Here is a 16,212-nt window from a genome sequence, read left to right on the forward strand (position 1 = left end):
CCTTTTTAATGCTATTCGAGCATTAGAAACTACATTATCACACTTGCATGACTTGCGAGAGGCATTTCAAAGATGGCCGCCGAGTCAAATGACTCGCCTTAAAGAGACTTTGGCTCTGTTTAGTTTTGGTTTCCTTGGTTATTGATTATGTCCTTGTTTGTTCCTATGGTTACGTATGATTTGCACCTGTTTCTCATTATGTTTGCCTTATGTTTGCCTTAAATATATATTGTTGCGTTCACACCATTGTCGTAATTACAGTAGTCTCGAGATGACGTTTTACTCAGAGCTGTTCACATCCTTGGACTGGGATTTATGCGTTTCTATGGCAACACTATCAATCAATGCCTAAATGAATGTGCAGCGGTCAGCGGTACAAGGAGAGCTCTCAGAAAACTCACATCTGACAAGCTGCAATTACGAGCTCTACGAGGACGTGAACGGTTTCTACAAGTTGAAATCTCCTAATTACTGTAATCACAACATGGCGTGAACGCACCTATATACTGTTACTCACCGTTCGGTTCTCGTTTATCATTATTATGTGGTTAGCGCTCTTCCCTGCCTGAGCTCCTATTTGTTAATGTTAGATTAACATTAACAAATAGCCAACAACATTTGATTTTAAAAATGTATTAGTAATAGTTCAAGTTAACTAAGACTAATAAATGCTGCAGAATTATTGTTGATTGTTAGTTCATGTTAACTAATGTTAACAAATAAACCTTATTGTAAAGATGAATAATAAATAAAGATGAAGATATTCCTTAAGAGTTTATGTCCTCAAACGAGTATCCTGTGCTATCAGCATTAATTATCCAACATTAAAAGACCAATTTCACTATTTGTTCCAGTTGTTGTTCTTGGCAGGATCAACAACATCATGCAGATTATTATTACCAGCTCTACTTAATGTCTTTAGCCTGTAATGTAACATGTTTGTGTGCGCGTGTGTGTGTGGTGATCAGGACCCCCGAGATACACTGCTTAGATGAATACTGTAGCATCTCAGTGTGAGATTCATTCATCCAGCCACCAGAGGGAGCCGTCTGCCCAATACTGACCTCTTCACCGGGCACTTCCACTATATACTGCTCACCTGTGCCGGGACCAAGTTTGCCAGTCGGATTTGTTATCTGCAAAATGGATTCTACAACTACTCCAATACACAAATACTACTTACAAACACACAGATGTAAATATATGGATGTGAGGTGAACTTGTTTAAGAGTAAGAGGAAGAAGAAGAGAGGGGAGAAGATGAATCAAGCATGCGATAAATCAGGAACTCGTGTGTGTTGTGTTAGCATGATATCTGACAAACTGTCTTTACTGTCTATGGTTGGCTTTTCTAGAAATTAAATAAAGTACAAGTACACTACAGGTGTACACTGTGAAGGATCATAAAATAATCTCAAATCAATATTTCACGTCCCTGTCATTTATGTGGGGAAAAGCAGTGTAATAAGAGATTGGTCTGAACATTATCCCTTAAATGTCCGTTTTAACTCAAAGCTGCTTGCTAATAGTTTAATGAGCTAATAAAATATCTCAGCTCAAATCAATATTTAGTGAGGCCAATGCCTGCGCAATAAACAGGATAATGTACATCCAGCCGCTTGTTATCCCAAAATAAACTTCTTCAGGATTGACCAGTGCCTGAAAAAACAAGTGTTTTAACCTGTAGTGTCTTGCCTTAAAAATTTGGTACTCATTAATAGAAACTTCACCACCTGGCGAAATGAGCTTTCAACAAAACGTGTCTGCCTCCGCAGTAGAAAGGTGAAAACATCGGTGCTGCCTGACTAGAGAAAACTGAGAAAAAGGCTGTTGTTTTCCCTTTTGCCAAACAGGTAGGAAAACTTCAAGACCCATAATGCACTGGGCTTGTTGCGGTCCAAGGCCACGCCCACCAGTCTGCTCTGGATCTGCTTTCCAGAGTCAAATACCGCCTTGCTTTAGTAGGACATACTTCTTAGCAAACTTTACTCATGATGGCGTCGACTTGTATCGCTCCGGGTGCAAGAATTCAAAGAGTGAATGTTTATAGGAAGTTTCTCTGTGTTTCCAGAGTCGGGTCCAGGGGCCTCATTTATAAAACTTTGCGTAGGATTTGCGTCAGAAGTGGCGTACGGATGAAACATAGGACGTGCGTACGCACAGAAATATTCGGATTTATAAAACCGAGCGCACGCACATCCTGCGCATTTTTCCCTTAATAAATCACAATCAACTCTAAATGTAGCGCAGCTTTTGCGGCTTCATGTCACGCCCATAGTTGCCCATAAATAGTCCGTGAAACGCCCACAAGTTAATATTCATATTCATGGCAAACATAGAGAGGAAATCAAAAAAACGTAACTTCACTCAATGTGAAGTAGAAGTTATTGTTGGCGAGGTGGAAAAGAGGAGAAAAATGTTGTTTGGAGGGCACAGTGTGGGCATTACTAATGCCAAAAAGGCACTTGAGTGGCAAAAGGTTGCAGACGTCGTAAATGCTGTAGCCTCACAACCTCGGACTGTGGCCGAAATAAAAAAGAAATGACAAGCTACAGATGTCGGTTATAAATCTACTTGGAAATGGTAAATAGCCCAGCGCAAATGTAATTTCTTGCAGCTTTCTGAATGGTTGAGACATACGTCATACGTTATTTTATCAAAAATAAAACAAACTAAAGGCATATGCATGAAATACCTGCATGAATACCATGATTCCGCAGCTGATTAAGACATTTTTACTATGAAAACAACTTTCCCCAGTGGACAAATAATACATCTATCTATTTATCTATCTATCTCTCCCTAATTATCTATCTATCTGACTGACTATCTAGCTATATCTGCTCCGCCAGACGGACACATTGGCGAGAATATCAGTTTTGTACATTATTTCGTTCTGTTTACCATCTTATTTATGAGGATGAATTGTATAACATGCCAATATTATTGCAGAACATATTTCACTTTTCTTTTTGCAAATATGTGTTAATTTGCATTTCTGTTGCAGATCGATCAAACGGGTGTTCGTGTAGGCTGTTAATTGTAAGACTTGGTTTGTGAAGTCTTCGTGTTATTTATGAGAGGCAGTATTGGCATTACACAACGGTCTACAGTTTCACACACTTTCACGTGTTTCTTCCATCTGCCGACGGTGTCCCATTTCTCATTTCACCCGTGTTTGTGCGTACGCCTGGGTCAGAGCTTGCGTGAAGGACCGCACATTTTACCGTCAAGTTTGCTTTTTATAAATACCAATTATTGCGTAGAGAGCGGCGTACGCCTTCTTTTGTGCGTACGCAACGTTTATAAATGAGGCCCCAGAGCTTTGTAGACAGCGGCTAAAGGGTTCAAGAATCTTATATACAGAGAGAATAAAGAGACGGAAAATATGATAAATCTTCATGCTTGTAGTCAACCTTTCAGACTGGATGAGCACAAACACAGTGTTTTAGACCAAACGAAGGAGAAAACTGAAAGGTAAGAAAGATGTTGCCATAGTGATCCAGTTTTACCATAATACTGTTCAAAGAGTAGACAAAGTACGGTAGAGTGATATTAACCCTAACCGTACATTAACTGTTGTGTTAATAACCCTCTGCTGATCCGACAGTCCGTGGGCGGGAATACAAACATGAGGAAGTGTGATCTGTAGTTTTCACGAAGACTTTTACTGGCAAATCAATGTGAATTACTCGGTCCAGGTAACACACAGAAAGAGGAAACACTGTTCATTTACTCATACTATCTGATGCCACCACACAGTACCAGGCTAACATAAAACATCTAGAGTTTGGAAATGACCTGCAAACCTGAGCCCAAATCACAAGCCAGAAGATGATGACGTCAAAGACCCATCCAGTCCAGAAGCACTGAGTCACACTAGACTGATGCACAGCGGCATCTTCATCACACACACACACACACAGGTTTACTCACTGAACGTGACGCTCTTCTCGCGGTGGTAGTATCCATCTGAGGTCTTTTTCTTGAGCATGGAGCACAGGTCCACTCTACACACACACTCGTCTCCGAACACACGGCTCTCGAAGTCGGAAAACAGCGCCGGATCCAGCTTCTTAACGCCCTGCGAAGACACACACACACGTCACACAATGAGTCCAGAGCAAACTGAAGGACACACACACAAGAGACAGTCCAGTGAGGATGGAAGTGTGTGTCGGGGCCGATAACCTCGAGAGGAAGCCTGAGCTGTGGGAAGATTACACACACACACACACACGTCCCTATCTGTGTCCTCCACACGGAGAAGAAGCATCAGTCCGTCTGTCACGTACACACACAGCTGAAGGAACAGCGGATGTGCAGAGAGTCTCAGACCCTGTCTCTGTCTTCAGAAGAGCAGCGTGAACACTGGGAGTGGAAGCACACGAGTCTGAGCAGATTAAAGCTGGGTAATGTGTGTTTGATCTGATTGTGTGTGTGTGTGAGTGATGATCTGGCACCAGTCTCACCCCTCACTGTCTGAACATCCTTCATCCGCACAACACCATCAAACTAGGGCACTTTAGCTTTTTTTATGTTTTTGAAACAAGGCTGCATTAACACTATAATATTGTAAAATATTATTTCACTCCTATTATGCTATTTTAAAGGCTCCTAATGTTGTTTTGTTTTCTCCTACAATTGAAAAACCCGAACTCTTTCCATCTACTGAAAGAGAACTGAATCTGCAGATCAAAACAGACAGAAAGAAGCAGAAACAAGCAATAGTAGCATTGATTATGCACGTTGTAGTCTTGGACAAAAGCATGATTTTCTCAGCTTTTTGTTCAAAATGTTGCTTTTCTATAGCCTGGATGCCAGCCGATCTTAGCCCCGCCCACAACAACTGATCTTAGCCCCGCCCACAACAGCTGATCTTAGCCCCGCCCACAACAGCTGATCTTAGCCCCACCCACAACAGCTGATCTTAGCCCCGCCCACAACTGCTGATCTTAGCCCCGCCCACAACTGCTGATCTTAGCCCCGCCCACAACAGCTGATCTTAGCCCCGCCCACAACAGCTGATCTTAGCCCCGCCCACAACTGCTGATCTTAGCCCCGCCCACAACTGCTGATCTTAGCCCCACCCACAACAGCTGATCTTAGCCCCGCCCACAACTGCTGATCTTAGCCCCGCCCACAACTGCTGATCTTAGTCCCGCCCACAACAGCTGATCTTAGTCCCGCCCACAACAGCTGATCTTAGCCCCGCCCACAACATTTGAGGATGGGAAATTCGGTCTGGACTTGATCCGTTGAGAAACAAGTATGCCCCAACCAAAGCTGTTCGGACCAATCAAATTGTCAGGGCGGGCTTTATACGATGATGGACAGGTGATCAACAGTAACGTAATCATCCAGAGCGCTTGGGTTGAATTCGTTTACAGCAAAGATGGCCGCCGCTGGAGAACTGAGATGTGTAGATTCAGCCATCGCGTCTGTTATAGAAGATGTAGACAGCGCATTCATTTAAAAGAGGATCAGAGAACCGCGATCAAGGCATTTGTCGATCGGAAAGAGGTTTTTGCCGTCCTTCCTGCGGGATTCGGTCTATCTAATTGAGTGCAGAGGCATTTTCTTTCCTGGTTGGGTTGAAACACCCCATAATCACAGCCCAATGGAGCAGACTCACATTCTGACTAGCATCTGACTATGACGAGTCAGGCTAGCATTTTTATGACACTTACACACATTCAAGTGTTGAGAAAAAAGGAATGCATGAAGCTAGAATAAAACTTTTTTTTTTTAAAGCAGAGGCTCTGTTTTTTCTTTTGATTTATTGCATGTTCAGATATTCATACAACAAAATATTCTGGGGGCCATGTCATTTTTGTGAAAATTATCAAAAATGCTGGCAGTAGTTGGCCACTTTTTTTTTTTAAATGCTGGCGGGGAAAGAGTTAATTGTCTCAAAATATCCACTGCAGCATCAGCTCTTCTCTCTCTAATCGAGGACTCAGTCTCTTTAAAGGGGTCGTCGGATGCCCATTTTCCACAAGTTGGTATGACTCTTTAAGGTCTTGTAAAGTTTGTAACATACTTTGGTTAAAACTCCTCAACGGTTGTGTAAAACACCCTTTCACCTCCTCAAACACAGCTCTGTTCACAGCGACCCGTTTCAGTGCATGCCTCTTTGAATGATGAGCGGCTGATCTCAGAAAATCCAAACGGCTTGATTATCGAGAGTGTTTAGGCTTTTTGAGGATTAAAAAAAAAAAGGAGTGAATGGATTTTTTTCGTTGTATGGTGTTTGTGTCCACACGCTGCAAAGACACATTTATATGCAAACACCATATAAAAGTGAATTTTGCATCCGATGACCCCTTTAAAGCCCGCTTTTCTGAGAGCTGCCCTGCTCTGACTGGTCAGATGACCCAGTCTGTTGGGATTGGTCTACTCTGCTCTGACTGGTCAGATGACCCAGTCTGTTGGGATTGGTCTACTCTGCTCTGATTGGTCAGATGGTCCAGTCTGTTGGGATTGGTCTACTCTGCTCTGATTGGTCAGATGGCCCAGTCTGTTGGGATTGGTCTCCTCTGCTCTGATTGGTCAGATGACCCAGTCTGTTGGGATTGGTCTACTCTGCTCTGACTGGTCAGATGACCCAGTCTGTTGGGATTGGTCTACTCTGCTCTGACTGGTCAGATGACCCAGTCTGTTGTGATTGGTCTGCTCTGCTCTGATTGGTCAGATGACCCAGTCTGTTGTGATTGGTCTACTCTGCTCTGACTGGTCAGATGACCCAGTCTGTTGTGATTGGTCTGCTCTGCTCTGATTGGTCAGATGACCCAGTCTGTTGTGATTGGTCTACTCTGCTCTGATTGGTCAGATGACCCAGTCTGTTGTGATTGGTCTGCTCTGCTCTGATTGGTCAGATGGTCCAGTCTGTTGTGATTGGTCTGCTCTGCTCTGATTGGTCAGATGGTCCAGTCTGTTGTGATTGGTCTACTCTGCTCTGATTGGTCAGATGGTCCAGTCTGTTGTGATTGGTCTGCTCTGCTCTGATTGGTCAGATGGTCCAGTCTGTTGTGATTGGTCTGCTCTGCTCTGATTGGTCAGATGACCCAGTCTGTTGTGATTGGTCTGCTCTGCTCTGATTGGTCAGATGACCCAGTCTGTTGTGATTGGTCTGCTCTGCTCTGATTGGTCAGATGACCCAGTCTGTTGTGATTGGTCTGCTCTGCTCTGATTGGTCAGATGGTCCAGTCTGTTGTGATTGGTCTGCTCTGCTCTGATTGGTCAGATGGTCCAGTCTGTTGTGATTGGTCTACTCTGCTCTGATTGGTCAGATGGTCCAGTCTGTTGGGATTGGTCCGCTCTGCTCTGATTGGTCAGATAACCCAGTCTGTTGGGATTGGTCTACTCTGCTCTGATTGGTCAGATGACCCAGTCTGTTGGGATTGGTCTACTCTGCTCTGAATGGTCAGATGACCCAGTCTGTTGTGATTGGTCTCCTCTGCTCTGATTGGTCAGATGGTCCAGTCTGTTGGGATTGGTCTACTCTGCTCTGACTGGTCAGATGGCCCAGTCTGTTGTGATTGGTCTACTCTGCTCTGATTGGTCAGATGGCCCAGTCTGTTCTGATTGGTCTACTCTGCTCTGATTGGTCAGATGGCCCAGTCTGTTGGGATTGGTCTACTCTGCTCTGATTGGTCAGATGGCCCAGTCTGTTCTGATTGGTCTACTCTGCTCTGATTGGTCAGATGGCCCAGTCTGTTGGGATTGGTCTACTCTGCTCTGATTGGTCAGATGGCCCAGTCTGTTGGGATTGGTCTCCTCTGCTCTGATTGGTCAGATGGTCCAGTCTGTTGTGATTGGTCTACTCTGCTCTGATTGGTCAGATGACCCAGTCTGTTGTGATTGGTCTACTCTGCTCTGATTGGTCAGATGACCCAGTCTGTTGTGATTGGTCTACTCTGCTCTGATTGGTCAGATGGTCCAGTCTGTTGGGATTGGTCTCCTCTGCTCTGATTGGTCAGATGGTCCAGTCTGTTGTGATTGGTCTACTCTGCTCTGATTGGTCAGATGACCCAGTCTGTTGTGATTGGTCTACTCTGCTCTGATTGGTCAGATGACCCAGTCTGTTGTGATTGGTCTACTCTGCTCTGATTGGTCAGATGGCCCAGTCTGTTGGGATTGGTCTCCTCTGCTCTGATTGGTCAGATGGTCCAGTCTGTTGGGATTGGTCTCCTCTGCTCTGATTGGTCAGATGGTCCAGTCTGTTGGGATTGGTCTACTCTGCTCTGATTGGTCAGATGGTCCAGTCTGTTGGGATTGGTCTACTCTGCTCTGATTGGTCAGATGGTCCAGTCTGTTGTGATTGGTCTACTCTGCTCTGATTGGTCAGATGGTCCAGTCTGTTGTGATTGGTCTACTCTGCTCCGATTGGTCAGATGGCCTAGTCTGTTGTGATTGGTCTCCTCTGCTCTGATTGGTCAGATGGCCCAGTCTGTTGGGATTGGTCTACTCTGCTCTGATTGGTCAGATGACCCAGTCTGTTGTGATTAGTCTACTCTGCTCTGATTGGTCAGATGGCCTAGTCTGTTGTGATTGGTCTCCTCTGCTCTGATTGGTCAGATGGCCCAGTCTGTTGTGATTGGTCTACTCTGCTCTGATTGGTCAGATGGTCCAGTCTGTTGGGATTGGTGTACTGGGCTCTGATTGGTCAGATGGTCCAGTCTGTTGGGATTGGTCTACTGGGCTCTGATTGGTCAGATGGTCCAGTCTGTTGGGATTGGTCTACTCTGCTCTGATTGGTCAGATGGTCCAGTCTGTTGTGATTGGTCTACTCTGCTCTGATTGGTCAGATGGTCCAGTCTGTTGTGATTGGTCTACTCTGCTCTGATTGGTCAGATGGCCCAGTCTGTTGTGATTGGTCTACTCTGCTCTGATTGGTCAGATGGCCCAGTCTGTTGGGATTGGTCTCCTCTGCTCTGATTGGTCAGATGGCCCAGTCTGTTGGGATTGGTCTCCTCTGCTCTGATTGGTCAGATGGTCCAGTCTGTTGTGATTGGTCTACTCTGCTCTGATTGGTCAGATGACCCAGTCTGTTGTGATTGGTCTACTCTGCTCTGATTGGTCAGATGGTCCAGTCTGTTGGGATTGGTCTACTCTGCTCTGATTGGTCAGATGGTCCAGTCTGTTGGGATTGGTCTACCCTGCTCTGATTGGTCAGATGGTCCAGTCTGTTGTGATTGGTCTACTCTGCTCTGATTGGTCAGATGGCCCAGTCTGTTGTGATTGGTCTACCCTGCTCTGATTGGTCAGATGGTCCAGTCTGTTGTGATTGGTCTACTCTGCTCTGATTGGTCAGATGGCCCAGTCTGTTGTGATTGGTCTACTCTGCTCTAATTGGTCAGATGGCCCAGTCTGTTGTGATTGGTCTACTCTGCTCTGGTTGGTTATGCGCGCAGTATGTTCTGTCTCGCATGCGCGCTCTAGATTCCGGGAGATTTGAACTAATTTGCGGGCATCAGGGAGACGCTATCAATATGCGGGAGACTCCCAGAACTTCCGCAAGACTTGGGATGTCAGAGTTGTGATGTTAAAGGTGCCCTAGAATGTGTTGAAATAATATTTTAATTTTGTCTCTGATATCTACATAGAGGGTATGTGGCTTATTTAAGGGCATTTAAAATGTTAAAATGGTTTTTACAGGTCCATTTTCAACTCTAGAAATTGGCCCTAGAATGAAATGGTGTGTTTTTACCTTATTTGGAAGGGTCATGAATAGTAATGAGGTGTTCTGCTCTGATTGGCTGTTTCACTGTTTCACTTCACACACTCTGAAATACAAACGTGCAAAATAATCATACGTCAGTTTTCAAAAATGAAAACATTTTAACAAATGGACTAACGTTAGATGCCTTGTCAAATAAATAGCTTCAACTTATGTGGTGGAGAATGTGACGTTAGCTAGAAGGATGGAGTGAGCTAACATTATCTGTGAGCAACTAAACTAACGTAGTTAGCCCCTGACGTGTTGTTGATGAAATAGACGAAAGTAAAATTATTTGACAAAAGGGAATTTACAAATGTATCTACAGTATTATTTTGTAGATTTATATGACAACACAGGCAAGAAATATTAACCTCAGTGTAAATATATTAGTTATGTATGCTCGTTACTTGGAGTTTGCTATTTGTTACTGTACTAGGATCTTGCGCTGGATCTAGATAACACAGTGTAAATTATCGTTAATAAAATCACTAGTTTACCGCTTGTGGGAATATAGTTGGAATTGCCCCTTCTTTAGTATGAGATGCTGAGAGAAGCCTGCTTGATATTGTCCCAGGTTAGAAAATAAGTCCGTGGTGAAATGGGCAGAGCAAACTAACAACTTCGAATTAAACTGTTGCGGTATCCGAATATATAGATTAACATCAACCACGCCTGTTGACATTTCTTTTCTGTGAGAAGGGTATGAAAAGTCCTCCATCCCCTGCACAGCCTGGAACATAACATTTGTCTCATGATCTGACATTTTCCCTATGATCCTCGCTTGTCTCTTCACCTGCAGAACTTCCGATGATCCGGCTGCGCGGTTCTGCCTGGCATTGAACATGGGCTGGCATATGCACATTTTTGGAGGCGTAGGCTACATATTAATGATCCCGACTGTTGCGTCACAGTCGGTGTTATGTGGAGATTTGCCTATTTTTCAGGGGTGTTTTCAAAAACGAGATTTAAATAAGAAGGAGAAAACAATGGTGTTTGAGACTCACTGTATGTCATGTCCATGTACTGAACTCTTGTTATTTAACTATGCCAAGATAAATTCAATTTCAAATTCTAGAACACCTTTAAATAAAGTTTGCAACATGTCAGCGGGAAACGTTCAGCTCGTTCATCATCCTCTCGTGCGGTTACAGATGCAGCGCTTTGACTGAACCTCTTCCACTTCTGCTGCACGAGATGAGCACATTTGTATCATTTTCTGGGTCCTGAAAGAGTCCTTCTTGCTTTCCTGCGAAGCGCTCGCTCAGTCTGGATGTTTTAATCTGCACTAAGGATGCGTTCCTGTCAGATTTCACACATGCGCACTTCAATAAGCCGACAGAAGGCAGGTTAATGCGTTTACATACCGAGTAAGAGGCAAAAAAAAGCGTTGTGCTTCAGCCGTTTATGACCTTACTTTGATAAAAGAAACCGGGTTTCCGTGTTTACATGACCGCGTATTAAGCATAATCAGCCTAAGAGCGTGCATGTAAACACACTCAACAACAATTTACCTGCACTTTGATCTCTGAAACTTTGCAGACCTTTTACATTCACAAACAGCTGTATTACACACTGCATGAATAGAGACAATAGAGGCACTTTAACAGCTGTTTTCTATGTGAATATACAGTAAAGTGTAATTTATTCCTGTGATCAAAGCTGAGTTTGCAGCATCATTACTCCAGTCTTCAGTGTCACATGATCCTTCAGAAATCACTCTAATATGAGGATCTGATGATCAAGAAACATTTATGATTATTATCAGTGTTGAAAACAAGAAAACATTTTATTGATATATTTTATTTTTCAGGATTTTTTGATGAACAGAAAGTTCAAAAGAACAGCATTATAAATGTATTACCGTCAATTTAATGCATCCTTAGCGAATAAAAGTATTAATTTCTATAAAAGTAAATTAAAGTCTTACTGACCCCAAACCTTTGAACGGTTCTGTATAATTAATAGCTTTCAAAATGGGCACGTCAGGTGCATTTTCACTAATAAAAGCTGATTTATTTATTTTTTTTGCATGAATTATACACACACTTACATAACTGTGACTGCACAGATAGACTATTATTTAGTGGAAGAATAATTAATCATGATTTCCAAAAATAAATTGCAATTATCTACTGATCACTGTTGTCATTGTCTCAGTGCTGTGATACAGTACATTTATTCTGCACACACACACACACACACACACACACACACACACACGAGCGCTTCTTACCTGCTTGCGTAGTTTGGGAGCTCGTGAGAGTTTGAGAAACGTCAGATGAGGTTTGAAGGCTTTGTCATCTCCAGACACGATGCCTCTCTCCTCAAACGCCTTCCTCACACTCTCTGGGCGGAGAGAAAGAACACACACACAGCCTCAGAGACACAGATGCATCCTGGGATAGGCTATTTACAGCCTCCCGCAGACCGGACCGAGACTGTCTCACCGTCCTCAATGTAAGACAAGACATAATCAATACAGAGAGAGCGAGAAAGAGAGAGATGCCATTAGCAGACTGAGCTCTCAGTGTCTTGTTCGAAGTCTAGAACGTGTTTGCACTCGACTTCAAATAGGGGTCCAAAATACTGAGCTCATAAAAACTATCAGTGAGTATTAGAGGCTTTTTTACGTCATATCAATCTGATTACGCCAATACTGGAAGCAGTAAAACCTCAAATCTGGCCACAACTTTGGTACAATGGACGATTATGTTAGAGAATCTGAAGACTGAAGGGACAATCAAACACATCCACACACCAGAAGCAGATCACAGATGTAGATTCTCATCCTCATTATTGTCTTAATTGGGTGTAATAGGTTAACAGAACATTATTGCAGATCCTCTAGTCCGCACTGATTTCTGCAAAGCCCCGCCTTCTGAAGAGCTCAGAGTGCTCTGATTGGCCAGCTGACCCAGTGTGCTGTGATTGGCCAAACACCTCACGCTCGTGTCAGAAACGTAACATCCCTTACCATGAATGAATGAATTAGGCATTTATATAGCGCTTTCATATGTACCACTGTATACCCAAAGCGCTTTAATAATCATCAACCAATAACCATAATTGTAAGCTTCAGTCGTTGGTTTTACCGTATCAGTTCGAGGCCGAGACGAGATCGTTCGTAACCAACATCGCCACGCCACGACAACAACATTATAATTCACCGAAACGCCTTCTTTCTTAGCATATGTCTTTGAGCGGCGTTATGCTAATATTTTACTGTGTGACATGCGGAAGTAATATCTCCATAATCAATCAATCAATGCTCATTCTTCACAAAAGACAGTTTTGGACTCTACTGACTTCCACTGTGGACAAAAACAATGAGGCATCTCTCAAAATATCCTCTCTTACGGTCCGCAGACTAAAGTCAGTGATGTGTAAGGAACAGTAAGGCAGGTAATGATGATAGAATGATCATTTCTGGGTAAACAATCCCTTTAAACTGTACTACATGTACGTCAGAGGTTGTGTTGACCGAAGTTTTGTTGTCATTGAAGGATTTTTTTAGCAGTGACGTAAAAATCTGAAAGCTGTCCGTCATTTACACAGAGTGATGTGTTGTACCTTGTAACTGTAATTCTCACTCCTGTCCACTTGGTGGCGAGTGCGCTCTCGCTGACTAGCGAGTTAAGGGTCAACAAGCGTGACATTGTTTACAACTGTGTTATTGATGTCTTCCTGCCTTTGAAACACTGATTGAGCGATTACATGAGAGACATGATATGGATTTCAGTTGGACTGTATCGTTCAACACATTTTCTGATGTTCAGTGATGTTTATTTGGCTCTGTAACGCAGGGACGGTCGCGTTCACTCGTGCTCTGCTTCGCTTGAACTCGGACGTTAGTGATCTCTCCATATTTGCATCATTAACCACAATACAGCATGAATAAATGAGCTGATTTAGCGGAACGAATGGTGTGTGTTTAATGTGGAGTTTGCAGTGCACTGAGGAGAGGATGAGGAGTGAGGAAGAGGAGTGAGGAAGAGGAGTAAGGAAGAGGAGTGAGGAAGAGGAGTGAGGAAGAGGAGTGAGGAAGAGGAGTGAGGAGTGAGGAAGAGGAGTGAGGAAGAGGAGTGAGGAAGAGGAGTGAGGATGAGGAGTGAGGAAGAGGAGTGAGGAAGAGGAGTGAGGATGAGGAGTGAGGAAGAGGAGTGAGGAAGAGGAGTGAGGAAGAGGAGTGAGGATGAGGAGTGAGGAAGAGGAGTGAGGAAGAGGAGTGAGGATGAGGAGTGAGGAAGAGAAGTGAGGATGAGGAGTGAGGAAGAGGAGTGAGGATGAGGAGTGAGGAAGAGGAGTGAGGAAGAGGAGTGAGGATGAGGAGTGAGGAAGAGGAGTGAGGATGAGGAGTGAGGATGAGGAGTGAGGAAGAGGAGTGAGGATGAGGAGTGAGGAAGAGGAGTGAGGATGAGGAGTGAGGATGAGGAGTGAGGAAGAGGAGTGAGGAAGAGGAGTGAGGAAGAGGAGTGAGGAAGAGGAGTGAGGATGAGGAGTGAGGATGAGTGAGGAAGAGGAGTGAGGAAGAGGAGTGAGGAGTGAGGATGAGGAGTGAGGAAGAGGAGTGAGGAAGAGGAGTGAGGATGAGGAGTGAGGAAGAGGAGTGAGGATGAGGAGTGAGGAAGAGGAGTGAGGATGAGGAGTGAGGATGAGGAGTGAGGATGAGGAGTGAGGAAGAGGAGTGAGGAAGAGGAGTGAGGATGAGGAGTGAGGAAGAGGAGTGAGGATGAGGAGTGAGGAAGAGGAGTGAGGAAGAGTAGTGAGGATGAGGAGTGAGGAAGAGGAGTGAGGATGAGGAGTGAGGATGAGGAGTGAGGATGATGAGTGAGGATGAGGAGTGAGGAAGAGGAGTGAGGATGAGGAGTGAGGATGAGGAGTGAGGAAGAGGAGTGAGGATGAGGAGTGAGGAAGAGGAGTGAGGATGAGGAGTGAGGAAGAGGAGTGAGGATGAGGAGTGAGGAAGAGGAGTGAGGATGAGGAGTGAGGAAGAGGAGTGAGGATGAGGAGTGAGGAAGAGGAGTGAGGATGAGGAGTGAGGATGAGGAGTGAGGATGAGGAGTGAGGAAGAGGAGTGAGGAAGAGGAGTGAGGATGAGGAGTGAGGATGAGGAGTGAGGATGAGGAGTGAGGATGAGGAGTGAGGATGAGGAGTGAGGAAGAGGAGTGAGGATGAGGAGTGAGGAAGAGGAGTGAGGATGAGGAGTGAGGATGAGGAGTGAGGAAGAGGAGTGAGGAAGAGGAGTGAGGATGAGGAGTGAGGAAGAGGAGTGAGGATGAGGAGTGAGGATGAGGAGTGAGGATGAGGAGTGAGGAAGAGGAGTGAGGATGAGGAGTGAGGATGAGGAGTGAGGATGAGGAGTGAGGAAGAGGAGTGAGGATGAGGAGTGAGGATGAGGAGTGAGGAAGAGGAGTGAGGATGAGGAGTGAGGATGAGGAGTGAGGAAGAGGAGTGAGGAAGAGGAGTGAGGATGAGGAGTGAGGATGAGGAGTGAGGAAGAGGAGTGAGGATGAGGAGTGAGGATGAGGAGTGAGGATGAGGAGTGAGGAAGAGGAGTGAGGATGAGGAGTGAGGATGAGGAGTGAGGAAGAGGAGTGAGGAAGAGGAGTGAGGATGAGGAGTGAGGAAGAGGAGTGAGGATGAGGAGTGAGGATGAGGAGTGAGGAAGAGGAGTGAGGATGAGGAGTGAGGAAGAGGAGTGAGGAAGAGGAGTGAGGATGAGGAGTGAGGAAGAGGAGTGAGGATGAGGAGTGAGGATGAGGAGTGAGGATGAGGAGTGAGGAAGAGGAGTGAGGAAGAGGAGTGAGGAAGAGGAGTGAGGATGAGGAGTGAGGATGAGGAGTGAGGAAGAGGAGTGAGGAAGAGGAGTGAGGATGAGGAGTGAGGATGAGGAGTGAGGAAGAGGAGTGAGGAAGAGGAGTGAGGATGAGGAGTGAGGATGAGGAGTGAGGAAGAGGAGTGAGGAAGAGGAGTGAGGAGTGAGGATGAGGAGTGAGGAAGAGGAGTGAGGATGAGGAGTGAGGAAGAGGAGTGAGGAAGAGGAGTGAGGAGTGAGGATGAGGAGTGAGGAAGAGGAGTGAGGATGAGGAGTGAGGATGAGGAGTGAGGAAGAGGAGTGAGGATGAGGAGTGAGGAAGAGGAGTGAGGAAGAGGAGTGAGGAAGAGGAGTGAGGATGAGGAGTGAGGATGAGGAGTGAGGAAGAGGAGTGAGGAAGAGGAGTGAGGAAGAGGAGTGAGGATGAGGAGTGAGGATGAGGAGTGAGGAAGAGGAGTGAGGATGAGGAGTGAGGATGAGGAGTGAGGAAGAGGAGTGAGGAAGAGGAGTGAGGATGAGGAGTGAGGATGAGGAGTGAGGAAGAGGAGTGAGGATGAGGAGTGAGGATGAGGAGTGAGGAAGAGGAGTGAGGAAGAGGAGTGAGGATGAGGAGTGAGGAAGAGGAGTGAGGAAGAGGAGTGAGGATGAGGAGTGAGGATGAGGAGTGAGGATGA

At 45.0% G+C, this 16,212-nt stretch overlaps 1 protein-coding gene across 3 annotated transcripts in view; it reads right to left on the reverse strand.

Annotated features, from left to right (window-relative positions):
* LOC130068901 (A-kinase anchor protein 7-like) overlaps positions 1-16,212 on the reverse strand; it is a 56,281-nt gene that overhangs the window by 32,368 nt on the left and 7,701 nt on the right. For all 3 annotated transcript variants that reach the window (XM_056260582.1, XM_056246884.1, XM_056254038.1), the window contains exons 6-7: positions 11,957-12,069; positions 3,936-4,083 (exon numbers count right to left, since the gene is read on the reverse strand). In XM_056260582.1, coding sequence (XP_056116557.1) covers positions 3,936-4,083; positions 11,957-12,069 — 261 coding nt within the window. The remainder of the gene's footprint in view (positions 1-3,935; positions 4,084-11,956; positions 12,070-16,212) is intronic.

The sequence above is a fragment of the Rhinichthys klamathensis genome, unplaced genomic scaffold (assembly GCF_029890125.1).
Source record: "Rhinichthys klamathensis goyatoka isolate OS25496 unplaced genomic scaffold, OSU_Roscu_1.1 h1tg000001l_1, whole genome shotgun sequence".
NCBI lineage: Eukaryota > Metazoa > Chordata > Actinopteri > Cypriniformes > Leuciscidae > Rhinichthys > Rhinichthys klamathensis.